Here is a 25,544-nt window from a genome sequence, read left to right on the forward strand (position 1 = left end):
GAAATCTTTTAGGTGGAGGGAAGAAAACAAAACAAAAAAATAATGTGGTTGCATAAGTCTTATAACTGGGGATGTAGCTGTGCTCAGAATTAAGCAATCACATTCAAAATAATGTTAAATAGGATTCAGTACACACCTGCCATCATTTAACCCTTTAAGGACACAGCTTTCAGTTTGCTCAATTGTTTTATGACGGAAAAATTCCGTCATATGTCCTTAAGAGGTTAAAGTGCCTCTGATTAACCCCAAATAAAGTTCAGCTGCTCTAGTTGGTCTTTCCTGACATTTTGTTAGTCGCATCCTACAGCAAAAGCCATGGTCCGCAGAGTGCTTCTAAAGCATCAGAGGGATCTCATTGTTAAAAAGATATCAGTCAAGAGAAGGGTACAAAAGTATTTCCAAGGCATTAGATATACCATGGAACACAGTCATCATCAAGTGAAGAAAATATGGTACAACAGTGACATTACCAAGAACTGGACGTCCCTCCAAAATTGATGAAAAGACGAGAAGAAAACTGGTCTGGGAGGCTACCAAGAGGCCTACAGCAACATTAAAGGAGCTGCAGTAATATCTAGCAAGTACAGGCTGTGTGGTACATGTGACAACAATCTCACATATTCTTCATATGTCTGAGCTATGGGGTAGAGTGGCAAGCCAGGCTACATTTTGCAAAAACACACCTGAAATATCCCAAAAGCATGTGGGAAAACATTATTTATGCTTACCTGATAAATTTATTTCTCTTGTGGTGTATCCAGTCCACGGATCATCCATTACTTGTGGGATATTCTCCTTCCCAAAAGGAAGTTGCAAGAGGATCACCCACAGCAGAGCTGCTATATAGCTCCTCCCCTAACTGCCATATCCAGTCATTCGACCGAAACAAGCAGAGAAAGGAGAAACCATAGGGTGCAGTGGTGACTGTAGTTTAAATAAAAATTTAGACCTGCCTTAAAAAGGACAGGGCGGGCCGTGGACTGGATACACCACAAGAGAAATAAATTTATCAGGTAAGCATAAATTATGTTTTCTCTTGTAAGGTGTATCCAGTCCACGGATCATCCATTACTTGTGGGATACCAATACCAAAGCTAAAGTACACGGATGAAGGGAGGGACAAGGCAGGCTTAAATGGAAGGAACCACTGCCTGAAGAACCTTTCTCCCAAAAATAGCCTCCGAAGAAGCAAAAGTATCAAATTTGTAAAATTTTGAAAAGGTATGAAGCGAAGACCAAGTTGCCGCCTTGCAAATCTGTTCAACAGAAGCCTCATTTTTAAAGGCCCAGGTGCAAGCCACAGCTCTAGTAGACTGAGCTGTAATCCTTTCAGGGGGCTGCTGTCCAGCAGTCTCATAGGCTAAGCGTATTACGCTCCGAAGCCAAAAAGAAAGAGAGGTTGCCGAAGCTTTTTGACCTCTCCTCTGTCCAGAGTAAACAACAAACAGTGTAGATGTTTGGCAAAAATCTTTAGTAGCTTGTAAGTAAAACTTTAAAGAACGGACCACGTCCAGATTATGTAAAAGACGTTCCTTTTTTGAAGAAGGATTAGGACACAATGATGGAACAACAATCTCTTGATTGATATTCTTGTTAGAAACTACCTTAGGTAAAAACCCAGGTTTTGTACGCAGAACTACTTTATCTGAATGGAAAATCAGATAAAGAGATCACATTGTAAAGCAGATAACTCGGAGACTCTCCGAGCCGAGGAAATAGCCATCAAAAACAGAACTTTCCAAGATAAAAGTTTGATATCAATGGAATGAAGGGGTTCAAACGGAACCCCTTGAAGAACTTTCAGAACCAAGTTTAAGCTCCATGGGGGAGCAACAGGTTTAAACGCAGGCTTAATTCTAACCAAAGCCTGACAAAAAGCTTAAACGTCTGGAACTTCTGCCAGACGCTTGTGCAAAAGAATAGACAGAGCAGAAATCTGTCCCTTTAAAGAACTAGCTGATAAACCTTTTTCCAAACCCTCTTGGAGAAAGGACAGTATCTTAGGAATCCTAACCTTACTCCATGAGTAATTCTTGGATTCACACCAATAAAGGTATTTACGCCATATCTTATGGTAGATTTTCCTAGTGACAGGCTTTCGTGCCTGTATAAGGGTATCAATGACTGACTCGGAGAAGCCACACTTTGATAAAATCAAGCGTTCAATCTCCATGCAGTCAGTCTCAGAGAAATTAGATTCGGATGATTGAAAGGACCTTGTAGTAGAAGGTCTTGTCTCAGAGGCAGGGTCCATGGTGGAAAAGATGACATGTCCACTAGGTCTGCATACCAGGTCCTGCGTGGCCACGCAGGCGCTATCAAGATCACTGATGCTCTCTCCTGTTTGATTTTGGCAATCAGTCGAGGGAGCAAAGGAACGGTGGAAACACATAAGCCAGGTTGAAGAACCAAGGCGCTGCTAGAGCATCTATCAGTGCCGCTTCTGGGTCCCTGGACCTGGATCCGTAACAAGGAAGCTTGGCGTTCTGGCGAGACGCCATGAGATCCAGTTCTGGTTTGCCCCAACAATGAACCAATTGAGCAAACACCTCCGGATGGAGTTCCCACTCCCCCGGATGAAAAGTCTGACGACTTAGAAAATCCGCCTCCCAGTTCTCTACACCTGGGATAAGGATTGCTGATAGGTGGCAAGAGTGAGTCTCTGCCCAGCAAATTATCTTGGAGACTTCTAACATCGCTAGGGAACTCCTGGTTCCCCCTTGATGGTTGATGTAAGCCACAGTCGTGATGTTGTCCGACTGAAATCTGATGAACCTCAGCGTTGCTAACTGAGGCCAAGCTAGAAGAGCACTGAATATTGCTCTTAACTCCAGAATATTTATTGGGAGGAGTTTCTCCTCCTGAGTCCACGATCCCTGAGCCTTCAGGGAATTCCAGACTGCACCCCAACCTAGAAGGCTGGCATCTGTTGTTACAATTGTCCAATCTGGCCTGCGAAAGGTCATACCTTTGGACAGATGGACCCGAGATAGCCACTAGAGAAGAGAATCTCTGGTCTCTTGATCCAGATTTAGAAGCTTTGATAACCTGTATTCTGTCATCTTCATTTTTACAGAATCTATCAGAGTCCCTAGGAAGGAGACTCTTGTGAGTGGGGATAGAGAACTCTTTTCCTCGTTCACCTTCCACCCATGTGACCTGATAAATGCCAGAACTATGTCCGTATGTGACTTGGCAATCTGAAAGCTTGACGCCTGTATCAGGATGTCGTCCAGATAAGGGGCCACTGATATACCTTGCGGTCTTAGGACCGCCAGAAGCGATCCCAGAACCTTTGTAAAGATTCTTGGAGCTGTAACTAACCCAAAGGGAAGAGCCACAAATTGGTAATGCCTGTCCAGAAAGGCAAATCTTAGGAACCGATGATGATCTTTGTGAATCGGTATGTGAAGGTAAGCATCCTTCAAATCCACTGTGGTCATGTACTGACCCTCCTGGATCATAGGTAGGATGGTCCGAATAGTTTCCATTTTGAACGATGGAACTCTGAGGAATTTGTTTAAGATCTATAGATCCAAAATGGGTCTGAAGGTTCCCTCTTTCTTGGGAACCACAAACAGATTTGAATAAAAACCCTGTCCCTGTTCCAACTGTGGAACTGGACAGATCACTCCCATAACTAGGAGGTCTTGCACACAGCGTAAGAATGCCTCTTTCTTTATCTGGTTTACAGATAATCTCGAAAGGTGAAATCTCCCTTGAGGAGGGGAAGCTTTGAAGTCCAGAAGATATCCCTGAGATATGATCTCCAACGCCCAGGGATTCTGAACATCTCTTGCCCACGCCTGGGCGAAGAGAGAAAGTCTGCCCCCTACTAGATCCGTTACCGGATAGGGGGCCGTTCCTTCATGCTGTCTTAGAGGCAGCAGCAGGCTTTCTGGCCTGCTTGCCCTTGTTCCAGGACTGGTTAGGTTTCCAGCCCGGCTTGGATTGAGCAAAAGTTCCCTCTTGTTTTGTAGCAGAGGAAGTTGATGCTGCACCTGCCTTGAAGTTTTGAAAGGCACGAAAATTAGACTGTTTGGCCTTTGATTTGGCCCTGTCTTGAGGAAGGGTATGACCCTTACCTCCAGAAATATCAGCAATAATTTCCTTCAAACCAGGCCCGAATAGGGTCTGCCCCTTGAAGGGAATGTTAAGTAATTTAGACTTTGAAGTCACGTCAGCTGACCAAGATTTAAGCCATAGCGCCCTACGCGCCTGAATGGCGAATCCAGAATTCTTAGCCGTTAGTTTAGTCAAATGAACAATGGCATCAGAAACAAAAGAATTAGCTAGCTTAAGTGTTCTAAGCTTGTCAAGTATTTCAGTCAATGGAGTAGCTGTCTGAGAGGCCTCTTCCAGAGACTCAAACCAGAACGCCGCCACAGCAGTGACAGGCGCAATGCATGCAAGGGGCTGAAGGATAAAACCTTGTTGAATGAACATTTTCTTAAGGTAACCTAATTTTTTATCCATTGGATCTGAAAAAGCACAACTGTCCTCGACAGGGATAGTGGTACGCTTTGCTAAAGTAGAAACTGCTCCCTCCACCTTAGGGACCGTCTGCCATAAGTCCCGTGTGGTGGTGGCGTCTATTGGAAACATTTTTCTAAATATAGGAGGGGGGGGAAACGGCACACCGGGTCTATCCCACTCCTTATTAATAATTAGGTATTGGAAAAACATCAGTACACACCGGCACTGCATAGTATTTATCCAGTCTACACAATTTCTCTGGAACTGCAATTGTGTCAGTCATTCAGAGCAGCTAACACCTCCCCAAGCAATACACGGAGGTTCTCAAGCTTAAATTTAAAAGTAGAAATATCTGAATCAGGTTTCCCCGAATCAGAAATGTCACCCACAGACTGAAGCTCTCCTTCCTCAGCTTCTGCATATTGTGACGCAGTATCAGACATGGGCCTTACAGCATCTGCGCGCTCTGTACTACATCTAACCCCAGAGCTGTCGCACTTTCCTTTGAAATCAGGCAGTCTGGCTAATACCGCTGACAGGGTATTATCCATGATTGCCGCCATGTCCTGCAAAGTAATCGCTATGGGCGTCTTTGATGTACTTGGCGTCATTTTAGCGTGAGTCCCTTGATACATTTTTTAAAGATAAAAGCTGATCTTTATTGTTTAAAGTGAAATCAATACATTTAGTACACATTCTCATATGGGGTTCCACCATGGCTTTTAAACATAATGAACAAGGAGTTTCCTCTATGTCAGACATGTTTATACAGACTAGCAATGAGACTAGCAAGCTTGGAAAACACTTTAAATCAAGTTAACAAGCAATATAAAAAACGTTACTGTGCCTTTAAGAGAAACAAATTTTGCTAAAATTTGAAAAAACAATGAAAAAAGGCAGTTAAACGAAATTTTTACAGTGTATGTAACAAGTTAGCAGAGCATTGCACCCACTTGCAAATGGATGATTAACCCCTTAATACAAAAAACGGATTAACAAATTGAAAAAAACGTTTTTAAACAGTCACAACAACTGCCACAGCTCCACTGTGGCTTTACCTTCCTCAATACACGACTTTTGAAGCCTTTTGAGCCCTTCAGAGATGTCCTATAGCATGCAGGGGACTGCCGAGGGAAGCTGAATGTCTCTGTCTGTAATTTTAACTGCGCAAAAAAAGCGCTAAAATAGGCCCCTCCCACTCATATTACAACAGTGGAAAGCCTCAGGTAACTGTTTCTAGGCAAAAATCAAGCCAGCCATGTGGAAAAAACTAGGCCCCAATAAGTTTTATCACCAAAGCATATATAAAAACGATTAAACATGCCAGCAAACGTTTTATATTGCACATTAATCAGAGTATATACCTCTGATAGCAAGCCTGATACTAGTCGCTATTAAATCACTGTATTTAGGCTTAACTTACATTAATCCGGTATCAGCAGCATTTTCTAGCAAATTCCATACCTAGAAAAACTTAAACTGCACATACCTTTTTGCAGGATACCCTGCACGCCATTCTCCCTCTGAAGTTACCTCACCCCTCAGACATATGTGAGAACAGCAGTGGATCTTAGTTACTTCTGCAAAGATCATAGAAAAACGCAGGCAGATTCTTCTTCTAAATGCTGCCTGAGATAAAATAGTACAACTCCGGTACCATTTAAAAACAATAAACTTTTGATTGAAGAAAAAACTAACTATATTACACCACTTTCCTCTTACTACCTCCAGCTATGTTGAGAGTTGCAAGAGAATGACTGGATATGGCAGTTAGGGGAGGAGCTATGTAGCAGCTCTGCTGTGGGTGATCCTCTTGCAACTTCCTGTTGGGAAGGAGAAAATCCCACAAGTAATGGATGATCCGTGGACTGGATACACCTTACAAGAGAAATAAACATAGGCAACAGAGATTAAAAGTACTGTGTGCGGTTATTACCTTTGTGTTAACAGGCATCAGGTCCGTGATGCAGCAGAGCCCAGAGAACGGGCGCGGATCAGCCCGATCCGACGTGTGTGGTGACGCTTGGGTTGCATGCCTAATTTACATAGCCTGTCAGTAAAAACTCAGTGGGCGTTGCCGAGTCCCGGAGTGACAGGGATGTTGTAGTGTTGTGGGTGGCCATGTAGAGTAGTAAGCAGGAACGAAGTGTTGCTAAATGTTTGAACTAGGGCACAAAAAACGATGTATAGTCATACCACAGGACATATATCAGAGATCAGCCCAAAAGGAATGAATACATCTATGTATATGTACCACTAAGAGTAGACAAGTCACCATACGTCATGAACCTTATATGTTATAGTCGAGGGATCTATACTGATAGTCACAATACCCCATTACATCTTATGGTCAATACCGTATAGTTGAGTATCACAGCAGACTAAAAAAGGCAAAAAAAATTGAAGCATAATAGAGGGAAAAGAATGTACTACAGCGCTAATGATGCATAGTTATATATGGGGCTATATAGTATTTACACAATTACTGCTACAAAGATAAAGGGACACAGATACTGAGACACATAATCATATATAGTACTGCCTATTGGTTTTTGTGCCCGAGTAGAGATGACTTGTACAGTGGGATCTCAATAGGGATATCATTGACCCCCTGTTTAAAAGTGGCAATCAAGATACACATAAGGCAAACAACCTAGGTGGGCAAACCATGGAGGTATATGTCATCAGACCAAACTACCACAGAGATGATCAAGTCACAGTCCATTGTTGTCCCTAGAATTGCTCAAATGTAAAGTGGTATCATAAAATAGACACATCAGGGATGTCCAAGTAGATCATATTCCACGTAAGTAACTAGAGGTACACTGTTATATTTAGGGCGTATATTCCAGCCCCAGGTGCGGCAATGTATTCAAAGAAAGCAGTGCCAGTCATTGGTCATTAAGACCTCTGGGATGTAAAGTATCCAGTCTATGTATCAATCTGGCCTCAATCTGGAGGAGTGCCCTGCCACGGTCACCCCCACGCCTTAAGGGAGGGACATGGTCAATTAAGATAAAACGTAAATCAGTTACCATGTGTCCCGCTTGTAAGAAATGTCTGGCCACCGGCTGATCCGAGGTCCCCTTGTTAATGGCAGTTCGTATAGCTGAGCGATGGTTCGCCATTCTTAGGCGTGAGTTACCAGTTGTTTTACCAACATAAAACTGCCCACAGCAACAACTCAGGAGATATACAACATGGCTCGTTGTGCAGGTAATAAAGTGCCTTATCGTGCATTTCTGGTTGGTGTGAGGGTGTCGGAATACTTTACACAGGATCATACCGCTGCATGTAGTGCAGCCCTTACATCTGTAACAGCCCATTTTGTTGGTTTTAAGCCATTTCTTCGTATAGCTCTGTTGTGGATCCGTCTGCATGAGTAGATCACTTAAGTTTCTGCCTCGCCTGTATCCCATGATTGGTGGGTCCATATGTCCGAAGGGTAGTGTTCGATCTGTATCCAGGATTTCCCACCTGTTGCGTATGGAGTCAGCCAATACCTTCTTTCCTTTGTCATATGTAGTTGTAAAAGCCATCCTTATGGTCTCCTTCTTATTACCAGCTTGTATATCCTGTGCCCCATCAGACAAAATCTCACCTCTAACTTGCTTAATGAGGTCATCTTTGAATTCCCTTTGTCGAAATTTATCAGACATCAGGTCTAATTGAAGTTCCCTGTTAGTTGCCTCAGTGTTTCTTATAACCCGTATCATCTGGGATTTGATAATTGCCTTCCTAGTATTCTACATGCGAGGCAGAAACGTAAGGGATCTACTCATGCAGACGGATCCACAACAGAGCTACACGAAGAAATGGCTTAAAACCAACAAAATGGGCTGTTACAGATGTAAGGGCTGCACTACATGCAGCGGTATGATCCCGTGTAAAGTATTCCGACACCCTCACACCAACCAGAAATACACCATAAGGCACTTTATTACCTGCACAACGAGCCATGTTGTATATCTCCTGAGTTGTTGCTGCAGGCAGTTTTATGTTGGTAAAACAACTGATAAAGCACGCCTAAGAATGGCGAACCATCGCTCAGCTATACGAACTGCCATTGACAAGGGGACCTCAGATCAGCCAGTGGACAGACATTTCTTAAAAGCGGGACACAAGGTAACTGATTTACGTTTTATCTTAATTGACCATGTCCCTCCCTTAAGGCGTGGGGGTGACCGTGGCAGGGCACTCCTCCAGATTGAGGCCAGATGGATACATAGACTGGATACTTTACATCCCAGAGGTCTTAATATGACCAATGACTGGCACTGCTTTCTTTGAATACATTGTCGCACCTGGGGCTGGAATATACGCCCTAAATATAACAGTGTACCTCTAGTTACTTACGTGGAATATGATCTACTTGGACATCCCTGATGTGTCTATTTTATATGATACCACTTTACATTTGAGCAATTCTAGGGACAACAATGGACTGTGACTTGATCATCTCTGTGGTAGTTTGGTCTGATGACATATACCTCCATGGTTTGCCCACCTAGGTCGTTTGCCTTATGTGTATCTTGATTGCCACTTTTAAACAGGGGGTCAATGATATCCCTATTGAGATCCCACTGTACGAGTCATCTCTACTCGGGCACAAGAACCAATAGGCAGTACTATATATGATTATGTGTCTCAGTATCTGTGTCCCTTTATCTTTGTAGCAGTAATTGTGTAAATACTATATAGCCCCATATATAACTATGCATCATTGGCACTGTGGTACATTCTTTTCCCTCTATTATGCTGCAATTTTTTTGCCTTTTTTAGTCTGCTGTGATACTCAGCTATACAGTATTGACCATAAGATGTAATGGGGTATTGTGACTATCAGTATAGATCCCTCGACTATCACATATAAGCTTCATGACGTATGGTGACTTGTCTACTCTTAGTGGTACATATACACTATTCATTCCTTTTGGGCTGATCTCTGATATATGTCCTGTGGTATGACTATACATCGTTTTTTGTGCCCTAGTTCAAACATTTAGCAACACTTCGTTCCTGCTTACTACTCTACATGACCACCCACAACACTACAACATCCCTGTCACTCCGGGACTCGGCAACGCCCACTGGGTTTTTACCGACAGGCTATGTAAATTAGCCATGCAACCCAAACGTCACCACACACGTCGGATCGGGCTGATCCGCGCCCGTTCTCTGGGCTCTGCAGCATCACGGACCTGATGCCTGTTAACACAAAGGTAGTAACACATAGTACTTTTAATCTCTGTTGCCTATGTTTATGTTTATTTTTGGCACTGATGTGCCTTGTACCCGCCGGGCAGTGTTAACGGTTCCGACTTTCACCTGACACTTTATGCTTGGGAGAGAGGGGTCGCTCCTATGTGTGCATCAAACGTACACAGTATATTTTGTGAGGCTGTATAAAGTTAGGTTTCAGTAGGCGCATACTTGTTCCTTATACACTTTAGATTATTAGATGCCTCTATAACAAGCTAGTATCCACATGTTTTAGCTGGGCCTTACGATAATTGCGTGTGTGATCCGGGTACCACAATTGCGGGCTATTTTGCGCTCATGTAATATGCTTAAACTCTAGCACAAATTGTTTATGCTCCTTTGGCCCCTACACATACATGAGATACCTACTACATCTCCACACAATCTGCTGTTCTTGGCATCCAGGCACAGTGAAGGGGCTACGGTTCTTTAGCAATTTTCCAGCAGATATTGTTTAAAACAGATACTTTTTTTTTTGCATTGATCTATGGGTTGACATTTCCTGCTTCTCTGCTTATAATGCTACTGATACATGTATGTATTTAACTCAAAGTATGTTTTTAACATTGTCATTAGGATTGAGGTAATTTAAGCTTATTTTAGTTTATTAATTTTATTTTTGTATATTTTCTGGGTATTAGGCCTTCTTGTGGTGTTACCATGGTGATTGTGTTTTTGGCGCAATTTTCACTAATTGTTTGATGGGTGGGGCTATTGCTATATTTTGCACACTTTGTTCACTTGCACTGTTGTCTGGTCTGAGGAAGGGGTCTGCGAAACCCGAAACGTTACCGTAATAAAGACTTAAAAGGTTCTTTGAACTAAATCCAGCGAGTGCAGTCCCTTATTGGATAAAGATTATATGATTATATATATATATATATATATATATATATATATATATATATATATATATATGTGTGTGTGTATGTACGTGTGTGTGTATATATATATATACACACACACACACATACATATATAAATTATACACACCTTTTAAAGAAACATTGAAATAATTTTTAAGATGGCAAGTATGTATAAGCAATTTAAGGGACATGAAAACAGAATTTATGCTTACCTGATAAATTACTTTCTCCAACGGTGTGTCCGGTCCACGGCGTCATCCTTACTTGTGGGATATTCTCTTCCCCAACAGGAAATGGCAAAGAGCCCAGCAAAGCTGGTCATATGATCCCTCCTAGGCTCCGCCTACCCCAGTCATTCGACCGACGTACAGGAGGAAATATGCATAGGAGAAACCATATGATACCGTGGTGACTTTAGTTAGAGAAAATAATTCATCAGACCTGATTAAAAAAACCAGGGCGGGCCGTGGACCGGACACACCGTTGGAGAAAGTAATTTATCAGGTAAGCATAAATTCTGTTTTCTCCAACATAGGTGTGTCCGGTCCACGGCGTCATCCTTACTTGTGGGAACCAATACCAAAGCTTTAGGACACGGATGAAGGGAGGGAGCAAATCAGGTCACCTAAATGGAAGGCACCACGGCTTGCAAAACCTTTCTCCCAAAAATAGCCTCTGAAGAAGCAAAAGTATCAAATTTGTAAAATTTGGCAAAAGTGTGCAGAGAAGACCAAGTCGCTGCCTTACATATCTGGTCAACAGAAGCCTCGTTCTTGAAGGCCCATGTGGAAGCCACAGCCCTAGTGGAGTGAGCCGTGATTCTTACAGGAGGCTGCCGTCCGGCAGTCTCATAAGCCAATCGGATAATGCTTTTAAGCCAAAAAGAAAGAGAGGTAGAAGTTGCTTTTTGACCTCTCCTTTTACCAGAATAAACAACAAACAAAGAAGAAGTTTGTCTGAAATCTTTAGTGGCCTCTAAATAGAATTTTAGAGCACGGACTACGTCCAAATTGTGTAACAAACGTTCCTTCTTTGAAACTGGATTCGGGCACAAAGAAGGTACAACTATCTCCTGGTTAATATTCTTGTTGGAAACAACTTTCGGAAGAGAACCAGGCTTAGTACGCAAAACCACCTTATCTGCATGGAACACCAAATAGGGTGGAGAACACTGCCGAGCAGATAACTCTGAAACTCTTCTAGCAGAAGAAATTGCAACCAAAAACAAAACTTTCCAAGATAATAACTTAATATCTACGGAATGTAAGGGTTCAAACGGAACCCCTTGAAGAACTGAAAGAACTAGATTGAGACTCCAGGGAGGAGTCAAAGGTCTGTAAACAGGCTTGATTCTAACCAGAGCCTGAACAAACGCCTGAACGTCTGGCACTAAAACAGATAACGCATAAATCTGTCCCTTCAGAGAACTTGCAGATAATCCCTTCTCCAAACCCTCTTGTAGAAAGGATAAAATCCTAGGAATTTTATCTTGTTCCATGGGAATCCTTTAGATTCACACCAATAGATATATTTTTTCCATATATTATGGTAAATCTTTCTAGTTACAGGCTTTCTAGCCTGAATAAGAGTATCTATTACAGAATCTGAAAACCCACGCTTTGATAAAATCAAGCGTTCAATCTCCAAGCAGTCAGTTGGAGAGAAACCAGATTCGGATGTTCGAATGGACCTTGAACAAGAAGGTCCTGTCTCAAAGGTAGCTTCCATGGTGGAGCCGATGACATATTCACCAGGTCTGCATACCAAGTCCTGCGTGGCCACGCAGGAGCTATCAAGATCACCGAAGCCCTCTCCTGGTTGATCCTGGCTATCAGCCTGGGAATGAGAGGAAACGGTGGGAAAACATAAGCTAGGTTGAAGGTCCAAGGTGCTACTAGTGCATCTACTAGAGTCGCCTTGGGATCCCTGGATCTGGACCTGTAACAAGGAACCTTGAAGTTCTGGCGAGACGCCATCAGATCCATGTCTGGAATGCCCCATAATTGAGTTATTTGGGCAAAGATTTCCGGGTGGAGTTCCCACTCCCCCGGATGGAATGTCCGACGACTCAGAAAATCCGCTTCCCAATTTTCCACTCCTGGGATGTGGATTGCAGATAAGTGGCAGGAGTGATCCTCCGCCCATTGAATTATCTTGGTCACTTCCTCCATCGCCAGGGAACTCCTTGTTCCCCCCTGATGGTTGATATAAGCAACTGTCGTCATGTTGTCTGATTGAAACCTTATGAATTTGGCCTTTGCTAGATGAGGCCAAGCTTTGAGAGCATTGAATATCGCTCTCAGTTCCAGAAAGTTTATCGGGAGAAGAGATTCTTCCCGAGACCATAGACCCTGAGCTTTCAGGGGTTCCCAGACCGCGCCCCAGCCCACCAGACTGGCGTCGGTCGTGACAATGACCCACTCTGGTCTGCGGAAACTCATTCCCTTGACAGATTGTCCAGGATTAGCCACCAACGGAGTGAATCTCTGGTCCTTTGATCTACTTGAATCGTCGGAGACAAGTCTGTATAATCCCCATTCCACTGTCTGAGCATGCACAGTTGTAATGGTCTTAGATGAATTCGTGCAAAAGGAATTATGTCCATTGCTGCAACCATCAATCCTATTACTTCCATGCACTGCGCTATGGAAGGACGAAGAACAGAATGAAGAACTTGACAAGAGCTTAGAAGTTTTGATTTTCTGACCTCTGTCAGAAAAATTCTCATGTCTAAGGAGTCTATTATTGTTCCCAAGAAGGGAACTCTTGTTGACGGGGAAAGAACTTTTTTCTATGTTTACTTTCCATCCGTGAGATCTGAGAAAGGCTAGGACGATGTCCGTATGAGCCTTTGCCTTTGACAGAGACGACGCTTGAATCAGGATGTCGTCCAAGTACGGTACTACTGCAATGCCCCTTGGTCTTAGAACCGCTAGAAGGGACCCTAGTACCTTTGTGAAAATTCTCGGAGCAGTGGCTAACCCGAATGGAAGTGCCACAAACTGGTAATGCTTGTCCAGAAAAGCGAACCTTAGGAACTGATGATGTTCCTTGTGGATGGGAATATGGAGGTACGCATCCTTTAAATCCACCGTGGTCATGAATTGACCTTCCTGGATGGTAGGAAGGATCGTTCGAATGGTTTCCATTTTGAACGATGGGACCTTGAGAAATTTGTTTAGGATCTTGAGATCTAGAATTAGTTAACGTTCCCTCTTTTTTGGGAACTATGAACAGGTTGGAGTAAAACCCCATCCCTTGTTCTCTTATTGGAACTGGATGAATTACTCCCATCCTTAACAGGTCTTCTACACAATGTAAGAATGCCTGTCTTTTTATTTGGTTTGAAGATAATTGAGACCTGTGGAACCTCCCCCTTGGGGGTAGTTCCTTGAATTCCAGGAGATAACCTTGAGAAACTATTTCTAGTGCCCAAGGATCCTGAACATCTCTTGCCCAGGCCTGAGCAAAGAGAGAAAGTCTGCCCCCACCAGATCCGGTCCCGGATCGGGGGCCATCCCTTCATGCTGTTTTGGTAGCAGTGGCAGGCTTCTTGGCCTGCTTACCCTTGTTCCAGCCTTGCATCGGTCTCCAGGCTGGTTTGGGTTGAGAAGTATTACCCTCTTGCTTAGAGGATGTAGAAGTAGAGGCTGGTCCGTTTCTGCGAAAGGGACGAAAATTAGGCTTATTTCTAGCCTTAAAAGACCTATCCTGAGGAAGGGCGTGGCCCTTTCCTCCGGTGATGTCTGAAATAATCTCGTTCAAATCGGGCCCAAACAGTGTTTTGCCCTTGAAAGGGATGTTAAGTAATTTTGTCTTGGAAGACACATCCGCTGACCAAGACTTCAGCCAGAGCGCTCTGCGCGCCACTATAGCAAACCCCGAATTTTTCGCCGCTAATCTCGCTAATTGCAAAGCGGCATCTAGAATAAAAGAGTTAGCCAATTTAAGTGCGTGAACTCTGCCCATAATCTCCTCATACGAAGATTCTTTATCGAGCGACTTTTCTAGTTCTTCGAACCAGAAACACGCTGCCGTAGTGACAGGAACAATGCATGAAATTGGTTGAAGAAGGTAACCTTGCTGAACAAACATTTTTTTAAGCAAACCCTCTAATTTTTTATCCATAGGATCTTTAAAAGCACAACTATCCATTTAAACACCAAAAAACTCTTAGCCATCTCCGTGGAGATGTTGCCTGTGCAACGGCAAAGAGAATGACTGGGGTAGGCGGAGCCTAGGAGGGATCATATGACCAGCTTTGCTGGGCTCTTTGCCATTTCCTGTTGGGGAAGAGAATATCCCACAAGTAAGGATGACGCCGTGGACCGGACACACCTATGTTGGAGAAATATATATTTTTTTTTTTTTTTAATTATTCAGAAAGGGCATATAATTCTAACTTTCCAATTTACCTATTATACTTAATTTGCTTAATTCTTTTGGTATCCTTTGTTAAAAAGCATACTTAGGTAGGCTCAGGAGATGGGAGTTAGCTGTCAATTGGTAGCTGCACATATATGCCCCATCATTGGCTTAACGATGAGTTCAGCTAGCTGCCAGTAGTGCATTGCTGCTCTTTTTACAAAGGATACCAAGAGAATGAAGCAAAATTGACAATAGAAGAAGTTGTGTAAAAATGCTGCTCTCTCTGTCATGTCCCTTTAAGTACTGAACTGCAGAATAGCTAGGTACAAAATAAAGGTTATAAAAGCATTTAAATCTGTCACTTTATTAAGGATTTATAAAAGTACAATCTGCTGAGTATGTTTATATTACCTCATTTAACTGTGACCAACTAGGGCTTGTGTTCATTGACCTAAGCAATCAAAGCCTACTGCGTAGCTGGTTTAGACAATTTGAAACATTTTAAAGGAAACCGTTATTCAGCCTCCACAAGGAGCACGAGACAAGCACATTTTTTTACACAAACACAATGTATTTACAGCAAAAGCAATCAACATAAATAATAAAGGGATATTGCAAAAGACCTTGTTAAATTGTTTTAAAACATTTATTTAAATGCAGATCATTTACAATGCAGAGCTTAAAGTGGCTGTAAACATTACTGAATTAACTTACCTTTGTGTTATGGTAAACTGCTTCATTAGCATATTGATGATGAAACCGGCTTCCTCCAATCATTGCATTGCCCCACAAGCTGGACGCCAAAGGGGGCACACAACAATTGGAGGACGCCTGATACTTCATCGATCTGCTAAATAAAGCCGCAGATGCCGGCCGAGGATTGGCATTATGTTTACCACAACACAAAGGTAAGTATTTTCAAAAATAAGCATCATTGTAAACTTTAATGAATTAAAGTGCCACTTTAAGAGTATTATGTAATACTGGCCTTTAATTCAGTAAAGTTTACAATCGCTTTAAAAGTGATGGTAAATCCAAGCATATAATAAATGCTAGGATTTAACATCACTAAAAATAAATAGTTTGTCATCACTTCAAAAAATGTGCTAAAAAAAAATTTTGCTAACTTAACGCCTCCGGCTGCCCATGGCACAGTACTCTTCTTCAATAAGGTGACGTTTCCACCTATACCTATGCTAGGATGTCAGTTGACACAAACGGCTATTGTTTTAGAGGTGGAAGCGTCACCTCATAGGAGTAGAGCGTTGTGCTGTTGGGCGGCCAGAGCCCCTGAGTTAGCGATCTACTTGCCAGATAAATAGGGTGAGTTTAGAAGCTTTTATTTTTAGTGATGGTAAATCCTAGCGTTTTTTTATACGCTTGGATTTACCATCACACTTTAAGTGTCAATATATACTGTGTGTGTGTATATATATATATATATATATATATATATATATATATATATATATATATATATATATATATATATATATAAATGTTCCTTTAAACTGAATAATGGCTCTAGAAATTGAAAGGAGGGGAGAAAAAAAAAAAAAAAAAAAAAAAAAAAAAAAGGTTGTGTTCAGATTAGTAAGATTCATTTAACAACACAGTCTCAAAATCAGGTTGCTTTTTACATAGGACAAACAGGACTGCAGATCATAAGGACAAACAAAACTTTACATGGAACTAAATCAAACAATTGAGGAAGGTTTTTACCTGTATTTATTTTCACCATCAGTGTCTCTGAATAAAGAAAACAATGAGAAAACATCAGTACAGAGCGTGTATCTCAGCAAACGCACACAGAACCTGACCTTGATGGACACCTATTTATTTTTCAGCCTAATTTGCAATATTACTAAGTCACTTCCTAATTTATCCATTTATGAACAGAACCTAATTAGCGAGACACTACAAAAGGATGGGTACTCGTTAAAATCTATCTTCCCTAGTTTTATTTCAACAACAATTAATCCTGGCTCAGTCTGATTTACGTAGCAATTTCCTCGCAGTGTAGATGTGTTAATGTGCAGCGGCTAATTTGCAGAAAAGTTTTATGGTGGTCAACTGTATGAATAACTAAATACCATGGAGACATATTTATCTGGCAGGCCCAGAGTCTCCAACAACGGCAGATAATTAGAGCAGGTGGAGCAACCACCTATTACTGAAGCTTTTCATTTCCTCAGAGATGGGATGGGCCGTCACGTTTTTCTGCTCTACACGGATTTTAAGAATATAAACTCTCTCTGGAAATTAGAGAAAACTAACTTAAAGGGGCATTAAAAAAGACAATATTGCATAAAAACAAATGATAAGCATTCTTAAAGGGACAGTGTACTGCAAAATTTGTTTCTCATCAATGTGTTTACAATGTCTTGTAATACCAGTTGCAGAGTTTAGAATGTATGGGAAATTGCACCTTTAGGTATCATTTTGTATATGAAATATTTGTTTCATGAAACCACAATCTATAAATTGGGATGAGCTAGCAGCCCTCATGATCTTATCTAATTATTTACAGTCCTCCTTATCTTCGTTTTTACGGTTTACTCAAATGCCAGTACATAGAGAACAATGGAAAATTAGTGTACGCTATCTCTTTAACAAATATAAAGTGTTCTTTAAAAGACGTTTCAATTTCAAAAGAAAACCTTAGAGCATTTTATTACTGCACATTGTTGCTTGCACATTGTGTTTAACCCCAGAAAAAAAGCCAAGTCCAAAGTAGCAATGCACTACAGGGAGCTAGCTGAAACAGTCAGGTGAGCCAATAGGCATAGGTGTGTAACAACCAATCAGCATCTCGCTCCCTAAATTGCTGTTCCTGAGCCTACCTAGGTATGCGTTGTAATGATGAATACCAATAGAAAAGTAAATTCGATAATAGAAGTGAATTAAAAAGTATCTTAAAACCGCTGATCTATTAGACTCATGTCGCTTTAAAGGGACTTTGTATAAGCATTAAAATCAGTCACTCCATTAAAATAGCTCTGCGTCCAAAATAAAAGTTATAAAAAACATTTACAATCATTTTGTTAGCACACTTTGTACTGTGCTGCAGTCCAGGGACATAGCCCTTAAAAAGCCCCTTGGAAATGTTTATCGGATCTCCTTTGCTTGGCACAGACAAAAATGAGCTAAAGCACTAATCAATCACTGCGTAGCAGGGTCTATATTCTGCATTTCATGGAATGTACTCAGGGCTCTCTCTTTTGAAAACCAGACAAACATATAATGAAAGTGAAATGCAAAGCTATTTCTGTATGTCAACCCTTTGAGGATTACATTTTGAGACTAATGTCCCTTTAAGCGAATGGATAAATAAGCAGTATGTTGGGATTGTATAGCCCCAGTGCGCTACAGTACAACCGTACCCCACTAGCCCCAGTGCACTACAGTACAACCGTACCCCACTAGCCCAAGTGCACTACAGTACAACCGTACCCCACTAGCCCCAGTGCACTACAATACAACCGTACCCCACTAGCCCCAGTGCACTACAGTACAACCGTACCCCACTAGCCCCAGTGCACTACAGTACAACCGTACCCCACTAGCCCCAGTGCACTACTGTACAACCGTACCCCACTAGCCCCAGTGCACTACTGTACAACCGTACCCCACTAGCCCCAGTGCACTACTGTTCAACCGTACCCCACTAGCCCCAGTACACTACAGTACAACCGTACCCCACTAGCCCCAGTACACTACAGTACAACCGTACCCCACTAGCCCCAGTGAACTACAGTACAACCGTACCCCACTAGCCCCAGTGAACTACAGTTATCCACTAGCCCCAGTACACTACAGTACAACCGTACCCCACTAGCCCCAGTGAACTACAGTAATCCACTAGCCCCAGTACACTACAGTACAACCGTACCCCACTAGCCCCAGTGCACTACTGTACAACCGTACCCCACTAGCCCCAGTGCACTACTGTACAACCGTACCCCACTAGCACCAGTACACTACAGTAATCCACTAGCCCCAGTGCACTATGGTACAACCGTACCCCACTAGCCCCAGTACAACCGTACCCCACTAGCCCCAGTGAACTACAGTACAACCGTACCCCACTAGCCCCAGTGAACTACAGTACAACCGTACCCCACTAGCCCCAGTGCACTACAGTACAACCGTACCCCACTAGCCCCAGTGAACTACAGTAATCCACTAGCCCCAGTGAACTACAGTAATCCACTAGCCCCAGTACACTACAGTACAACCGTACCCCACTAGCCCCAGTGCACCACTGTACAACCGTACCCCACTAGCCCCAGTGCACTACTGTACAACCGTACCCCACTAGCCCCAGTACACTACAGTACAACCGTACCCCACTGGCCCCAGTGCACTACTGTACAACCGTACCCCACTGGCCCCAGTGCATTACAGTACAACCGTACCCCACTAGCCCCAGTGAACTACAGTACAACCGTACCCCACTATCCCCAGTGAACTACAGTACAACCGTACCCCACTAGCCCCAGTGAACTACAGTACAACCGTACCCCACTAGCCCCAGTGCACTACTGTACAACCGTACCCCACTAGCCCCAGTGAACTACAGTAATCCACTAGCCCCAGTACACTACAGTACAACCGTACCCCACTAGCCCCAGTGCACTACAGTACAACCGTACCCCACTAGCCCCAGTGCACTACTGTACAACCGTACCCCACTAGCACCAGTACACTACAGTAATCCACTAGCCCCAGTGCACTACAGTACAACCGTACCCCACTAGCCCCAGTGAACTACAGTAATCCACTAGCCCCAGTGCACTACAGTACAACCGTACCCCACTAGCCCCAGTGCACTACAGTAATCCACTAGCCCCAGTACACTACAGTACAACCGTACCCCACTAGCCCCAGTACACTACAACCGTACCCCACTAGCCCCAGTGAACTACAGTACAACCGTACCCCACTAGCCCCAGTGAACTACAGTAATCCACTAGCCCCAGTACACTACAGTACAACCGTACCCCACTAGCCCCAGTGCACTACTGTACAACCGTACCCCACTAGCCCCAGTGCACTACTGTACAACCGTACCCCACTAGCACCAGTACACTACAGTAATCCACTAGCCCCAGTGCATTACGGTACAACCGTACCCCACTAGCCCCAGTACACTACAGTACAACCGTACCCCACTAGCCCCAGTGAACTACAGTAATCCACTAGCCCCAGTACACTACAGTACAACCGTACCCCACTAGCCCCAGTGAACTACAGTACAACCGTACCCCACTAGCCCCAGTGAACTACAGTACAACCGTACCCCACTAGCCCCAGTGCACTACAGTACAACCGTACCCCACTAGCCCCAGTGAACTACAGTAATCCACTAGCCCCAGTACACTACAGTACAACCGTACCCCACTAGCCCCAGTGAACTACAGTACAACTGTACCCCACTAGCCCCAGTGAACTACAGTACAACCGTACCCCACTAGCCCCAGTACACTACAGTACAACCGTACCCCACTAGCCCAAGTGCACTACAGTACAACCGTACCCCACTAGCACCAGTACACTACAGTAATCCACTAGCCCCAGTGCACTACAGTACAACCGTACCCCACTAGCCCCAGTACACTACAGTACAACCGTACCCCACTAGCCCCAGTACACTACAGTACAACCGTACCCCACTAGCCCCAGTGAACTACAGTAATCCACTAGCCCCAGTACACTACAGTACAACCGTACCCCACTAGCCCCAGTGCACTACTGTACAACCGTACCCCACTAGCCCCAGTGCACTACTGTACAACCGTACCCCACTAGCCCCAGTGCACTACTGTACAACCGTACCCCACTAGCCCCAGTGCACTACTGTACAACCGTACCCCACTAGCACCAGTACACTACAGTAATCCACTAGCCCCAGTGCACTACGGTACAACCGTACCCCACTAGCCCCAGTACACTACAGTACAACCGTACCCCACTAGCCCCAGTGAACTACAGTACAACCGTACCCCACTAGCCCCAGTGCACTACAGTACAACCGTACCCCACTAGCCCCAGTGCACTACAGTACAACCGCACCCCACTAGCCCCAGTGCACTACAGTACAACCGTACCCCACAAGCCCCAGTACACTTCAGTACAACCGTACCCCCACTAGCCCCAGTGCACTACAGTACAACCGTACCCCACTAGCCCCAGTGCACTTCAGTACAACCGTACCCCACTAGCCCCAGTGCACTACAGTACAACCGTACCCCACTAGCCCCAGAGTGCACTACAGTACAACCGTACCCCACTAGCCCCAGTGAACTACAGTACAACCGTACCCCACTAGCCCCAGTGAACTACAGTACAACCGTACCCCACTAGCCCCAGTGAACTACAGTACAACCGTACCCCACTAGCCCCAGTGAACTACAGTACAACCGTACCTCACTAGCCCCAGTGCACTACTGTACAACCGTACCCCACTAGCACCAGTACACTACAGTAATCCACTAGCCCCAGTGCACTACGGTACAACCGTACCCCACTAGCCCCAGTGAACTACAGTACAACCGTACCCCACTAGCCTCAGTGCACTACAGTACAACCATACCCCACTAGCCTCAGTGCACTACAGTACAACCATACCCCACTAGCCCCTGTGGACTACAGTACAACCGCACCCCACTAGCCCCAGTGCACTACAGTACAACCGTACCCCACTAGCCCCAGTACTCTTCAGTACAACCGTACCCCACTAGCACCAGTGCACTACAGTACAACCATACCCCACTAGCTCAGGTACACTTCAGTACAACCGTACCCCACTAGCCCCAGTACACTTCAGTACAACCGTACCCCACTAGCCCCAGTACACTTCAGTACAACCGTACCCCACTAGCCCCAGTGCACTACAGTACAACCGTACCCCACTAGCCCCAGTACACTACAGTACAACCGTACCCCACTAGCCCCAGTGAACTACAGTACAACCGTACCCCACTAGCCCCAGTGAACTACAGTACAACCGTACCCCACTAGCCCCAGTGAACTACAGTACAACCGTACCCCACTAGCCCCAGTGAACTACAGTAATCCACTAGCCCCAGTACACTACAGTACAACCGTACCCCACTAGCCCCAGTGCACTACTGTACAACCGTACCCCACTAGCCCCAGTGCACTACTGTACAACCGTACCCCACTAGCCCCAGTGCACTACTGTACAACCGTACCCCACTAGCCCCAGTGCACTACTGTACAACCGTACCCAACTAGCCCCAGTGCACTACTGTACAACCGTACCCCACTAGCCCCAGTACACTACAGTAATCCACTAGCCCCAGTGCACTACGGTACAACCGTACCCCACTAGCCCCAGTACACTACAGTACAACCGTACCCCACTAGCCCCAGTGAACTACAGTACAACCGTACCCCACTAGCCTCAGTGCACTACAGTACAACCATACCCCACTAGCCCCAGTGGACTACAGTACAACCGCACCCCACTAGCCCCAGTGAACTACAGTATTCCAGTAGCCCCAGTACACTACAGTACAATCGTACCCCACTAGCCCCAGTACACTACAGTAATCCACTAGCCCCAGTGCACTATGGTACAACCGTACCCCACTAGCACCAGTACACTACAGTAATCCACTAGCCCCAGTGCACTACGGTACAACCGTACCTCACTAGCCCCAGTGCACTAATGTACAACCGTACCCCACTAGCACCAGTACACTACAGTAATCCACTAGCCCCAGTGCACTACGGTACAACCGTACCCCACTAGCCCCAGTGAACTACAGTACAACCATACCCCACTAGCCTCAGTGCACTACAGTACAACCATACCCCACTAGCCCCAGTGGACTACAGTACAACCGCACCCCACTAGCCCCAGTGCACTACAGTACAACCATACCCCACTAGCCCCAGTGCACTACAGTACAACCATACCCCACTAGCACCAGTGCACTACAGTACAACCATACCCCACTAGCCCCAGTACACTTCAGTACAACCGTACCCCACTAGCACCAGTGCACTACAGTACAACCGTACCCAACTAGCCCAGGTACACTTCAGTACAACCGTACCCCACTAGCCCCAGTACACTTCAGTACAACCGTACCCCACTAGCCCCAGTGAACTACAGTACAACCGTACCCCACTAGCCCCAGTGAACTACAGTACAACCGTACCCCACTAGCCCCAGTGAACTACAGTACAACCGTACCCCACTAGCCCCAGTGAACTACAGTACAACCGTACCCCACTAGCCCCAGTGCACTACAGTACAACCGTACCCCACTAGCCCCAGTGAACTACAGTACAACCATACCCCACTAGCCCCAGTGAACTACAGTAATACACTAGCCCAGTACACTACAGTACAACCGTACCCCACTAGCCCCAGTGCACTACTGTACAACCGTACCCCACTAGCCCCAGTGCACTACTGTACAACCGTACCCCACTAGCCCCAGTGCACTACTGTACAACCGTACCCCACTAGCCCCAGTGCACTACTGTACAACCGTACCCCACTAGCCCCAGTGCACTACTGTACAACCGTACCCCACTAGCCCCAGTGCATTACAGTACAACCGTACCCCACTAGCCCCAGTGAACTACAGTAATCCACTAGCCCCAGTACACTACAGTACAACCGTACCCCACTAGCCCCAGTGCACTACAGTACAACCGTACCCCACTAGCACCAGTGCACTACAGTAATCCACTAGCCCCAGTGCACTACAGTACAACCATACCCCACTAGCCCCAGTACACTACAGTACAACCGTCCCCACTAGCCCCAGTGAACTACAGTACAACCGTACCCCACTAGCCCCAGTGCACTACTGTACAACCGTACCCCACTAGCCCCAGTGCACTACTGTACAACCGTACCCCACTAGCCCCAGTGCACTACAGTACAACCGTACCCCACTAGCCCCAGTGCACTACTGTACAACCGTACCCCACTAGCCCCAGTACACTACAGTAATCCACTAGCCCCAGTGCACTACAGTACAACCGTACCCCACTAGCCCCAGTACACTACAGTACAACCGTACCCCACTAGCCCCAGTGAACTACAGTACAACCGTACCCCACTAGCCTCAGTGCACTACAGTACAATCATACCCCACTAGCCCCAGTGGACTACAGTACAACCGCACCCCACTAGCCCCAGTGCATTACAGTACAACCGTACCCCACTAGCCCCAGTGCATTACAGTACAACCGTACCCCACTAGCCCCAGTGCACTACAGTACAACCATACCCCACTAGCCCCAGTGGACTACAGTACAACCGCACACCACTAGCCCCAGTGCACTACAGTACAACCGTACCCCACTAGCCCCAGTGCACTTCAGTACAACCGTACCCCACTAGCCCCAGTGCACTTCAGTACAACCGTACCCCACTAGCCCCAGTGCACTACAGTACAACCGTACCCCACTAGCCCCAGTGCACTACAGTACAACCGTACCCCACTAGCCCCAGTGCACTACAGTACAACCGTACCCCACTAGCCCCAGTGCACTACAGTACAACCGTACCCCACTAGCCCCAGTGCACTACAGTACAACCGTACCCCACTAGCCCCAGTGCACTACAGTACAACCGTACCCCACTAGCCCCAGTACACTACAGTACAACCGTACCCCACTAGCCCCAGTGCACTACAGTACAACCGTACCCCACTAGCACCAGTACACTACAGTACAACCGTACCCCACTAGCCCCAGTGAACTACAGTAATCCACTAGCCCCAGTACACTACAGTACAACCGTACCCCACTAGCCCCAGTGCACTACTGTACAACCGTACCCCACTAGACCCAGTGCACTACTGTACAACCGTACCCCACTAGCCCCAGTGCACTACTGTACAACCATACCCCACTAGCCCCAGTGCACTACTGTACAACCGTACCCCACTAGCCCCAGTGCACTACTGTACAACCGTACCCCACTAGCACCAGTACACTACAGTAATCCACTAGCCCCAGTGCACTACAGTACAACCGTACCCCACTAGCCCCAGTACACTACAGTACAACCGTACCCCACTAGCCCCAGTGAACTACAGTACAACCGTACCCCACTAGCCTCAGTGCACTACAGTACAACCGTACCCCACTAGCCCCAGTGCACTACAGTACAACCGTACCCCACTAGCACCAGTACACTACAGTAATCCACTAGCCCCAGTGAACTACAGTACAACCGTACCCCACTAGCCTCAGTGCACTACAGTACAACCGTACCCCACTAGCCCCAGTGCACTACAGTACAACCGTACCCCACTAGCCCCAGTACACTACAGTACAACCGTACCCCACTAGCCCCAGTGAACTACAGTAATCCACTAGCCCCAGTACACTACAGTACAACCGTACCCCACTATCCCCAGTGCACTACTGTACAACCGTACCCCACTATCCCCAGTGCACTACTGTACAACCGTACCCCACTAGCCCCAGTGCACTACTGTACAACCGTACCCCACTAGCCCCAGTGCACTACTGTACAACCGTACCCCACTAGCCCCAGTGCACTACAGTACACCC

At 45.4% G+C, this 25,544-nt stretch overlaps 1 protein-coding gene across 2 annotated transcripts in view; it reads right to left on the reverse strand.

The window, feature by feature from the left end:
- ZFAND3 (zinc finger AN1-type containing 3) overlaps positions 1-25,544 on the reverse strand; it is a 698,731-nt gene that overhangs the window by 648,594 nt on the left and 24,593 nt on the right. Inside the window, exon 2 of one of the 2 annotated variants that reach the window (XM_053712687.1) lies at positions 16,695-16,721. The exons of the other annotated variant lie outside the window; for it this stretch is intronic. Coding sequence (XP_053568662.1) covers positions 16,695-16,721 — 27 coding nt within the window. The remainder of the gene's footprint in view (positions 1-16,694; positions 16,722-25,544) is intronic. 2 annotated transcript variants of the gene reach the window in all.

Source organism: Bombina bombina, chromosome 4 (genome assembly GCF_027579735.1).
Source record: "Bombina bombina isolate aBomBom1 chromosome 4, aBomBom1.pri, whole genome shotgun sequence".
NCBI lineage: Eukaryota > Metazoa > Chordata > Amphibia > Anura > Bombinatoridae > Bombina > Bombina bombina.